This window comes from Carcharhinus amblyrhynchos, chromosome 13 (genome assembly GCF_965287045.1).
Source record: "Carcharhinus amblyrhynchos chromosome 13, sCarAmb.v2.hapA, whole genome shotgun sequence".
In the NCBI taxonomy this organism is placed as follows: domain Eukaryota; kingdom Metazoa; phylum Chordata; class Chondrichthyes; order Carcharhiniformes; family Carcharhinidae; genus Carcharhinus; species Carcharhinus amblyrhynchos.
In genome coordinates this window covers 38,669,847-38,681,865 of record NC_137336.1, presented here as the reverse complement: position 1 = coordinate 38,681,865, position 12,019 = coordinate 38,669,847, and the positions used below count along the sequence as shown (strand labels likewise).

General features: G+C 44.1%; 1 protein-coding gene across 2 annotated transcripts in view; it reads right to left on the bottom strand.

Moving 5' to 3' along the window:
* LOC145351852 (dnaJ homolog subfamily C member 18-like) overlaps window positions 1-6,720 on the bottom strand; it is a 28,097-nt gene extending 21,377 nt beyond the window's left edge. The window contains exon 1 of one of the 2 annotated variants that reach the window (XM_080201560.1): window positions 6,517-6,720. In XM_080201560.1, coding sequence (XP_080057686.1) covers window positions 6,517-6,649 — 133 coding nt within the window. In that variant the 5' untranslated portion in view covers window positions 6,650-6,720. Of the gene's footprint in view, window positions 1-6,242; window positions 6,396-6,516 lie in introns of those variants that run through there. The other variant, XM_080201561.1, reaches the window with a different exon arrangement.
* Between the last annotated feature and the right edge of the window lie 5,299 nt (window positions 6,721-12,019).

The following is a 12,019-nucleotide window of genomic DNA, read 5'->3' as shown; positions in this document are numbered from 1 at the left end:
TCCACTGCATTCAAAGGGGTCCCTTCTCCAGACAACTGGGAGCCAGCCGCCCGAAGTAGGGCCAAGTTTGAGGGGCTGTCTGGAGGTGGGCCTTCTCCAACCATCACATGGGTCTTCCTTTATTCGTTGCCTTCAGATTCTGGGCCTGTACCTGAATGTTACAAATCCCTCTTCTACGCACATTGGCAAACAAAGGAATCTGGACACAGCAAGCCACATTTCTTAAAATCACTGCTCAAAATATAAAATAAAATCTGAAAGCACAAGAGAGAATGGGTTGGACTATCTATCTGAGAGAAGGACAATGAAAGCTGATTCGCTAAAAGTGAGAGTTGCCCATTTTAGTGCCGAAATGACTTCATTGCTTGGGATGGCTTTCTCACTTGTGTCAGTATCACAGAGGTTAGCAATTCTATAATCCGATGACGAGCTCACAATTAAAATTTGTGAGGGAAAACAAGCATGTCAAACCACTGGCCTATAAAAGTGCAGGTCTGGCTATATAGACAAACTTGTTCTTGCTCTTGAACCATATCCAGGCCATAAAACTGGCAAGGTGACAAAAGGAAATTGCCATCATTTAAAACTAATCCTCACACAAGACTGTCACAATCTCCATCCTAATTCCAATTACATTGTACTTATTACATTGCAAAACTTAAAACTATGTAATAATAATCTTAACCCCCAATCCAAACATAAAACTGGTTCAATTCAAAGCCTGCATGCCAATTTACAATTTAATCTGCCAACTTTCTCAGTGAAATATCCCAAAACCATCACAAAGCAAGGAGAGAGAAGTGTTGCAAAAATTGTGCATAAACAAGAGGAAATGGATACAGTTAAAATAAGACCATCACATCCTCAGAATTATTTGTAAGATATTCAGAACACCATATTTAAAATGATTCCAAAACAATTACAGTCATAATCACAAACTTGAAACAAAATAATTGGAATTAAAGGAAGAGTTTCACAATCGTAATGGTACCTGCATGCTTTTATTGAAAAACATGACAATGCCAATGGTCAACGTGAATCAAAGGCGTAGAAAGTTAACAGAGCTGCTCATAAGCTAACTTCTTCCATAAAGTGAGTATTGTGTCCTATTGAGTAAGGAAAGTCACACAAAGATTGAGGGCCCTTAAATGCTGACAATGCAACATTTTTGAATGTGGATTTATATTGGCATGTTGAACTCACAAAAAAGCAGAAACTGGTTGAACTGCAACAGCTGAGCCTTGATATCCATAGTTCGAATGAATACTAAGCTAGTCTAACACTTCCAGAGGATGCAGGTCTCGAGCAGCTGTCAAGCACAGGAGACAAGGACAGTTCTGGAGTTGTGGACTTGCAGCGCCAGTGAAAACTGCAAGGAAGAAGCTAAACTTCTGACTGAAGAGGAATTTAGCAGTAAAGACAATTGGATTATGTCCAGTTTAAAATACAGGGAAGCTGGGGGAAAAGGGGATGATTTGTGACTTGGGACATTGCAGGGTCAAGAGGAAGGGGACAAAACCACGGCAAAGAACAAAGACGGATTTGATGCATTTTAATAGAAGTGTCCTGCTTTGGCTGTGGACAAAAATCTTGGCAATCTATATATGAAGCACAAACAATTCAGTGCTGCTTGCACTTTTATTTCCTACTCATTGGTATGCCCTGTTTGAGATCTGAGGGACTAATGGGTTCTCCAGTTTTAGTTGGAATTGGCAGTTCATTATCCTTCAAAAACTGCTGCAGCAGTCCTGTCCTTTTGGCAGTTCGCACCCAGATTAAACGAGAAGCTGAGTGAGACAGACATGCAAGACTCTACTTTGTGATGTTGTAAAACGTGGTAGAACTCTGGGGTGTACCGAAGGTTCGCTTCCTGGGAAATTCGTACAATATGGCTGTACCCACCACGACTACATTAGATACATGTTTGCACCTGGGAAGTTTGCTTCTCTCAAGTCGCAATATTTTACCATCTGGCATTCAGATAAGAGAGGCATTTAGATTTCAAGGCAATTATTGAAACATGCATGTTTTGCAACTAATCAATGGGTATTTTATTGACTTTGGCATTCTGGCTAGAGGGGCGGGGGGGTGTTGAAAATGAAGATGAACACAAGGGCCCTAAGAAATGTAAATCCGTCATTGCTAATGACATCAAGTGATATGGGGATAGTGTGGAAAAATAGCATTGAGGTAGATTATCAGCCATGATCTAATTGAATGGTGAAGCAGGCTAAAAAGGCCAAATATTTTATTCTTGCATTTTTTTCTTTTATCTCAATTAAGTTGCAACACATTTTATTTGCTAACTCAAAATCTTCATATTAAAAAGGTACAGTTTCCATTACATATAACAGATGCTACGTTCTATCAATGCAATTTGTCTGCTATACAAAAGTGAATGGCAAAACAATAATAGGTTGTAGCAATGAAGCAAACCTGTAGTGTTAAAAGTGCAAATTGCTGTAGCAGCATTAGGCAGTTTCAAACAGCTGTTAACACTTAACTTTGGGCGGCATTTGCAAAGTGGAGACTTCAGACAGTTTCAAACAATTGATTGCAGTTGCTTGAAGTCTCTGCTTAGATTGCCTTTCATTGTTGTAAGAGGACAAACAGCTGATTGAAGCTACTTGATAATCCTGCACCTGAAATCATTAGAACTTTGAAACTGGGTAAAACATAGAGCGAGAAATAGCCAGCACACTTAACACATTTTGAATGTTGCATCTCTAATTGACTCCTATGTCATGGCAAATGGTTGGAGTTATTTACTCAAGTGGTGCATGATCAGCAAAAATCATTAAATAGTGGGAAATGTATAATTTTTTAATGGTTGATTATATTCATGTTAACAAATAAAACAATATACTAGTGGCATACAGAGAACCAAAAAAACTTTAGTCAAGGTACCTTATACTCAACAGATGATGTATTGATGCATTCTAATTGTATTCTAGTGTTGTGTCAGGGAGTGGGGATCGTGGTTGTGTCTACATTTGGTCAGGATGGTTCTTGATCTCAGTCTCCCTGATAGGAAGAGGCACATCTCGTTTAGATCTTATTGCAATTACAGATACAAGTTTGGGAAATAAATATTCCAGGGTACACCACATTTCAAGAAGAAAGTCAGAATGATAAAGAAAGAGGGACAGTCCTGATGATAAAGAATGATACAAGGACATTAGTGAGAATCTTGAATCAGATGATTAGGAAATAGAATCAGTGGGTGGAGATGAGAAATAGCAAGAGTCAGAAAACAATTGTGGGAGCTGTTTCTAGGCATTGTAACAATACTTGTACCATTGGACTGAATATTAAACAAGAAATTAATGGAGCTTTTTACAAAAACAATGTAATTATTATTGATTACTTTAGTCTCCATACACCTCCATCCAGGCAAAGTGGTTTGAAAGATGGGCTTGTGAAATAGTTTTATGAGTTTCTTGGGGCAATAAAACCAGGGAGAATCAACCAGGGAACTATTACAGGTCCAATATTGTGCAACAAGATGGTGTTAATTGGCAACCTCATCTCAAAAAATCAATTGGGAAATAGTGATCATAAGACAATTGAATGCCATATTAAGTTCGGAAGAGATATATCCAATCCCAAGCAAAAATCTTAAATTTCAAAAAGAGAATTATGTAGGTAAAAGGGGAGAGCTGGCTAAGATTGATTAAATAAACTGGAAGGTGTGGCAGTAAACAAATGGTGGGAAACATTTAAAGAAATAATTTAAAGTATTTAAAAATACATTTAAATAAAAATCATGGAACGAACTGATTCTGTATCATATTAAATTCATTTTAAACACCTCACACTAATCTCTGTAGGTCTGACAAGCATATGTGGGGAGAGAACAACACCTCCCCCGCCCCCGCCACCGCCACTCCTGGCTCAACAGCTCGGATTTAGATACTTTCGCATAGGATCCCAGGAGCAGAAGAACTGCCCATCAGAATTTCAAACTTTCAACGGGGAATTCCCACAGAGGTCAGTGTGTCAGGACTTTGCAGGGTCCCAATGCACATCTTGGACTGCACATTTGGTCTCCCACCTCCTGGAAACTGGAAGATCTGGGACATGGTGTCCTGTACAACTCAGCGTAACAATATGAAAGGAGTGCTACCATGCCCCTAATATTAGCATGGTTGCATTAAGCTTAGATGACAGTTAAAGAGGCAAAGTTTCCACATCACAGCTTGATTAATCAAGGCCATGTGCTTATATCTATGCATTGTTTCCCTCACCTACACTGCATCCCCACCCCAATGCCATACCCACACAGCATCCAAGCCTCAATAGTTGTTCAAAAACTCAGCTATGTGACAAAATCTGTGACGGGGTGGGGTTTTACTTGTTCATCATCACCTCTACTTAATGTCATTTTTTATTCTTTCATTGGATATGAGTGTCACTGGCAAGATCAGCATGTTGTTCATCCCCAAGTGGCCTTGAGGTGTCAAACCACAGCAATCCATCTGGTGTCGATACATGCACAGCACTGAGGGAGTTCCGGGGTTCTGATCCAGAGACCGTAAAGGAACTATAGTATAGTTTAAGTCAGGATGTTAGATGGTTTTGAGGAAACTTGCAGGTGCTTTAAAGGGTGAAAAGCTGCAGCATGCTACGGTGCAGAGGGATCTGGGGGTCCTTGTGCATGATTCGCAAAAACCCAGTCTGCAGGTGATCAAGAAGGCAAATGGGATGCTGGCCTTTATAGCGAGGGGGATAGAATATAAAAGCAGGGAGGTCTTGCTGCAACTGTACAAGGCACTGGTGAGGCCACACTTGCGCAAGGACATCTTGGCCTTGGAGGGAGTGCAGAGGAGGTTCACTAGGCTGATACCAGAGATGAGGGGGTTGGACTATGAAGACAGGCTGAATAGACTGGGTCTGTACTTGTTGGAGTTTAGAAGGATGAGGGGAGATCTTATAGAGATGTATAAGATAATGAAGGGGATGGATAAGGTAGAGGTAGAGAGATTCTTCCCGCTCAGAAAGGACAGCAGGACTAGAGGGCACAGCCTCAAGATAAGAGGGGAAGCAGTTTAGAATGGAGCTGAGGAGGAACTTCTTCACTCAAAGGGTGGTGAATCTCCAGCATTCTCTACCCATTGAAGTGGTGGAAGCTACCTCGCTAAATATATTTAAGACACGGGTAGATAGGTTTTTGGTAGGCAAGGGAATTAAGGGTTATGGGGAGAAAGCGGGAAAGTGGAACTGAGCTACTTCAGATGAGCCATGATCTTATTGAATGGCGGGGCAGGCTTGAAGGGCTAGATGGCCTGCTCCTGCTCCTATTTCTTATGTTCTTAGGCTGGTGTTCCCATGCATCTACTAGCTTATCCTTTTAGATGTTAGATGTCACAGGTTTAGAAGGCATTGTTGATGGAGCTTTGGTGAGTTGTTGCAGGGCATCTTCTATACGGTACACACCGCTGTAACTGTGTCAGCAGTGGAGAGAATGAATGTTTAAGTTGGTGAATGGGGGTGAATCAGACTACTTTGTCCTTAATTACATCGAGATTCTTGGGTGTTGTTGGAGCCACACTCTTCCAGGTAAGTGGAGAGTATTTTATCATATTCCTGACTTGCATTTCACAATAGTGGGCAGGCTTTGGCAAGTCAAGAACTGAACTGCCACAGAATTCCCAGCCTCTGATCTGCTTTGGTAGCCACAGTATTTTCATGACTGGTCCAACGGTAACCACCAGGATGTTCATGACGGGATTCAGAGATGGTAATGACACTGTATTCCTTGGAGTTTAGAAGAGAGGAGACCTTGTTCAAACATGCAAGATCCTGAGGGAATTTGACATAGTAAATGGCAAGACGTTTTCACTAATGTGAGAGTTTTGAACAAGGGGACATAGCTACAAGATAAACAGTCAGCCATTTACAATTGCGGCACATCAAAATTTCTTCTTACAAAGAGTGGTGAATTTCTGGAATATCTGCCCCAAAGGGTGGAGGAGGCTGGATCATTGGAAGTATCCAAAGTACAGGTGGATAAATATTGGAAAGATCAAGCGTTAGAGGGATATAAGGAAATGACACATAAAAGGGATTGAGGTTGGCACAGATCATCCGTGATCATACTGAATGGTAGGGGACGCTTGAAGGGACTGGTGGCCTATCCGTGCTTCTATTTCTTGTGTTCTTGTCAATGTCAAGGGGAGATGGTTAGATTATCTCCTGTTGGGGATGGTCTTGCCTGGCACTTGCATGCAAATGATATTTACCATCATCTCCAAGCCTGAATGCTGTCCGAGTATCCTGCAAACGTGGGGAGGTTTCAGAAAAAAAGTATTTATCCATGAGGCTGTTTCTCCCAAATATCAGCCATCCCCATGTTTCTTACTGCTGTCATCCATTTAACACAGTAGATGCACATTTACAAATGCTGTACTAACAGGAGTCGCTCTCTTGCATGCAGTGAATTCTGTCTCTCAGCAGGGCCTGAGCTGAAGCCAGGACACCTCCCGTCCAGTCCAGCCCCGGGGAGGCTGTTATTACCTTTCGCTCGCTGTGTCGGGTAGCTCTGCTGCGCCCAGTATAGGTACTGCAGGGCCTCCTCCCGGTCACCACACTTTAAGCACCTCTGTGCGGCTTCGATGTAGCGCTCCGCCTCCTGCAGCCCTGCCTCCATAGCCTCAGGCTGCAACCCTGCCCGCTGTTTACTCGGTAACTGAGCAGAGCCCTTCACCGCCCCACCCCCACGACTACTACCCACCCCTCTCCGTCTCGCGGGGCCACGCGTCAGCCGCCCAATCAGCACGGAGGAATAGGCACATGCGCGTCACCACAACAACGACGACGGCCACCAGCAGTGGTGGCGGCCATCTTTGTTGGGGGTGGCTATCATTGTTGGCAGCGGGCATCTTTGTGGGGGGCGAACCTTTCATAGCGACGTGCCGGAGGGAAACACATGGCAACAGGCCGCGGGTCAGCAGCTGTCAGGAAGCGGGTGATAGACGGTCTTTGTGGTCGACAGGACGCATGATCCGTAAAAGTCAGGTGATTGTTGCTTTTACCACCAATACTTTTCACTGTATTTCAATACATGTTACAATAATAAATCAATTCAATTCAATGTAGAGCTGAAAGTTGGACGAGCAACTTGACTGGTGTGCTCAATGGAAATAGATTTAAGTGTTGCCAGTATGTATACATGAATCCTCCCCTCTTTGAACAAATCTCTCATGTCAGGCATAAATCTAGTGAATCTTCGCTGGCTTGCCTCCGATTCAAGTATATCCTTCTTTAAATATGAACATAAGAACATAAGAAATAGGAGCAGGAGTAGGCCATCTAGCCCTTCGAGCCTGCCCCGCCATTCAATAAGATCATGGCTGATCTGTCGTGGCTCAGTTCCACTTTCCCGCCCTCTCCCCATAACCCTTAATCCCCTCTCTTATCAAAAACCCATCAACCCGCTTCTTAAAAACATTTAGCGAGGCAGCCTCCACCACTTCAACGGGCAGAGAATTCCAGAGATTCACCACCCTTTGAGTGAAGAAGTTCCTCCTCAACTCCGTTCTAAACCGCCTCCTCTTTATCTTGAGGCTGTGCCCCCTAGTCCTACTGTCTTTTTTGAGCGGGAAGAGTCTCTCCACCTCTACCCTATCCATCCCATTCATCATCTTATACGTCTCAATGAGATCTCCCCTCATTCTTCTAAACTCTAACGAGTACAAGCCTAGTTTATTCAGCCTCTCCTCATAGCTCAATCCCCTCAACTCCGGTATCAGCCTAGTAAACCTCCTCTGCACTCCCTCCAGGGCCAAAATATCCTTGCGCAGGTGCGGCGCCCAAAACTGCACACAGTACTCCAGCTGCGGCCTCACCAATGCCCTATACAGCTGCAGCAAGACCTCCCTACTTTTATATTCAATCCCCCTCGCTATGAAGGCCAGCATCCCATTCGCCTTCCTGACCACCTGCTGCACCTGCAAGCTGGGTTTTTGCGATTCATGCACAAGGACCCCGAGGTCCCTCTGCACCGTCGCCTGCTGCAGTTTTTCGCCACGTAAGTAATAGTCCTTCCTACCATTCTTCCTACCAAAGTGGACCACCTCACACTTGCCAACATTAAATTCCATTTGCCATTTCCTGGCCCATTCGCCCAGCCTATCTAGATCCTTCTGCAGACTCTCCACACCCTCCACACAATTTGCCGTTCCCCCAATCTTGGTGTCATCAGCAAATTTCGACACCCTGCACTCGGTTCCCTCCTCCAGATCATCTATATAAATGGTAAATAGCTGAGGCCCCAGCACCGACCCCTGGGGCACCCCACTAGTCACCATCCGCCAATCCGAATAGCACCCATTGACCCCCACTCTCTGCCTCCTATTTGACAACCAATCCTCTATCCACGCTAACACCCTACCCCCAACTCCATGTCCCCTGACCTTCTGCAATAACCTCTTGTGAGGTACCTTGTCAAACGCCTTCTGAAAATCCAGAAAGACCACATCCACCGGCTCTCCTCTATCCACTGCCCTAGACACATCCTCATAGAACTCCAGTAAATTTGTCAGACACGACTTCCCTTTAATGAAACCGTGTTGCGTCCGCCCTATCAAGCAATTCCCTTCAAGATGCCTCGCAATTTCCTGCTTAATGATGGATTCTAACATTTTACCTACCACAGACGTTAAACTAACCGGCCTATAATTCCCCGCCTTTTGCCTGGCACCCTTCTTAAACAACGGCGTAACATTAGCCGTTTTCCAATCTTCCGGCACTTCCCCGGAATCCAGCGACGTCTGGAAAATAACCACCAAGGCATCCACTATCACCTCCGCCATTTCTTTCAGAACCCTCGGATGCATTCCATCCGGTCCTGGGGACTTGTCCACAATCAGCCCCTCCAGTCTGTCGAGCACCACCTCTCTAGTAACAGTAATGTCATTAAGACCCTCCATTCCTACCACCTTTCCATCGCTAACACCCGGCAAATTATTCACGTCCTCCTCCGTGAAGACAGAAACAAAAAAGTTATTCAAGACCTTCGCCATATCCCCATCCCCTACCACTAGGAGACCAGTATTCCACTCTTCTTGCAATAACATCCAACATCCATGTCATTTACCTTTTTAATTGCTTGCTGCACCTGCATGCTAACTTGCTCTTGTGCAAGTTTTCTGCAAGCCTCACTGAATATGAATAATTGCTAGTTTCAATCAACTTTAAAATATTTTCTAATCTTATAACGAGAGTGAATAACCACACATTTCCACACATTGTACACTATCTGCACCTTGCTGCCCACACAATTCACCTGCATATATCTCTCTATTGCCTCTTCTTTCAGCTTGCATTCCCACTTTATATAATCAGTAAACCTATAAGAACATAAGAAATAGGAGCAGGAGTAGGCCATCTAGCCCTTCGAGCCTGCCCCGCCATTCAATAAGATCATGGCTGATCTGTCGCTGCTCAGTTCCACTTTCCCGCCCTCTCCCCATAACCCTTAATCCCCTCTCTTATCAAAAACCCATCAACCCGCGTCTTAAAAATATTTAGCGAGGCAGCCTCCACCACTTCAACGGGCAGAGAATTCCAGAGATTCACCACCCTTTGAGTGAAGAAGTTCCTCCTCAACTCCGTTCTAAACCGCCCCCCTTTTATCTTTAGGCTGTGCCCCCTAGTCCTACTGTCTTTTTTGAGCGGGAAGAGTCTTTCCACCTTTATCCTATCCATCCCATTCATCATCTTATATGTCTCAATGAGATCTCCCCTCATTCTTCTAAACTCTAACGAGTACAAGCCCAGTTTATTCAGCCTTTCCTCATAGCTCAACCCCCTGAACTCCGGTATCAGCCTAGTAAACCTCCTCTGCACTCCCTCCAAGGCCAAAATATCTTTGCGCAGGTGCGGCGCCCAAAACTGCACACAGTACTCCAGCTGCGGCCTCACCAATGCCCTATACAGCTGCAGCAAGACCTCCCTACTTTTATATTCAATCCCCCTCGCTATGAAGGCCAGCATCCCATTCGCCTTCCTGACCACCTGCTGCACCTGCAAGCTGGGTTTTTGCGACTCATGCACAAGGACCCCGAGGTCCCTCTGCACCGTCGCCTGCTGCAGTTTTTCGCCCCGTAAGTAATAGTCCTTCCTACCAAAGTGGACCACCTCACACTTGCCAACATTAAATTCCATTTGCCATTTCTTGGCCCATTCGCCCAGCCTATCTAGATCCTTCTGCAGACTCTCCACACCCTCCGCACAATTTGCCGTTCCCCCAATCTTGGTGTCATCAGCAAATTTCGACACCCTACACTCGGTTCCCTCCTCCAGATCATCTATATAAATGGTAAAAAGCTGAGGCCCCAGCACCGACCCCTGGGGCACTCCACTAGTCACCATCCGCCAATCCGAATAGCACCCGTTGACCCCCACTCTCTGCCTCCTATTTGACAACCAATCCTCTATCCACGCTAACACCCTACCCCCAACTCCATGTCCCTCGACCTTCTGCAATAACCTCTTGTGAGGTACTTTGTCAAACGCCTTCTGAAAATCTAGAAAGACCACATCCACCGGCTCTCCTCTATGCACCGCCCTAGACACATCCTCATAGAACTCCAGTAAATTTGTAATACACGACTTCCCTTTAATGAAACCGTGCTGCGTCTGCTCTATCAAGCAATTATATACCTTACTTTCTGCCTCTTCATCTAAGTAAGTCTAAATACAGCCTGTAAGTAGCTGTAGCCCCAGAATTATTTGATCCTCGTGCCACTCAACTAGTCACAGCCTACCGACTTGAAAATGCGGCATTTATGTCTACTCTTTGCTTCCTGTCCATTAACCAATTCTCCTTCCATGCCAATATATTACTCCCAACTCCGTGAGCCCTAACTTGACATATTCACCTTTGGTGTGGTACCTTGTCATAGAATTATTATGACGCAGATGGAGGCCATATGAACATCATGACTTAGTTTCAGTCCCCTGCTTTTTCTCCATATTATTGCATGTTGTTTCTATTCAAATAATCATAATATGCCTTCTTGAATGCCTCGATTGTACCTGCCTCCAACACACTTCCAAACAGTACATTCCAGAGCTGAATCACTTGTTGTGTGAAAAAGTTTTTTCTCACAGCACATTTGTTTTTGCAGATCAGGTTAAATTTGTAGCTTCATTCTTGATCCTTTTTTCACTATTTGCTCTGTCCAGCTCCCTCACGATTTTGAGTATCTCTATGAAATCTTCTCTTAGCTTTCTTCTCTCCAAGGAGAACAATCCCAACCTCTTCAATCTATCCTCATATCTGAAGTTATTGATCCCTGGAACCACTTTTGTAAATCTGCATTCTCTCTACTCTCTCCAATGCATTCATATCCTTTCTAAAGTGTGGCACACAGAACTGTACATAATATTGCAGCTGAGGTCTGACTATGTCCTTGTATAACTTCAGCATAACCTCCTTGCTCTTGTACTCTATGCGTGAATTAATAATGCCCAGAATACTATATGTTTTACTAAATGCTGTCTCTACCTATTCTGCCACCTTCAATGATCTATGTGCATATACATCCAGATCCATCTGCTCCAGTATCCTTTAAGAATTTTACCCCTTTGTACTGTCTCTCCATATTCTTCTTGATGAAATGAATCACCTCATACTTCTCTGCATTGAACTTCATCTGCCACTTGTCAGTAGCTTTGGGTGCATCTCATTGAGTCCTAGTACAGTATCAATTTTAAGATATCCTTTCTAACATCGCCTCCTTCTCACTTGTAAATTCCTCAAGTGTACCAGTTGCTTCCTCCTCTCTCACTTTGGCCTGGATAGCATTCTTTTCCCCTTTTCCAAACCATCAATATGTCTATGTCCCTTGAAATTCAAGACTTTCCTCTTCACCATTGACAATTGGCGTGATTTTCCAGCTGCTTGCCCCAAGAGCGGAAATTTCTGTCTGAGGTCAACGGATCTTTAAATGGTCTGTCAAATTTTCTGTCCTGTCTGCTACAGTTCCCATGCTATGTAGGATGAGAAAATTCT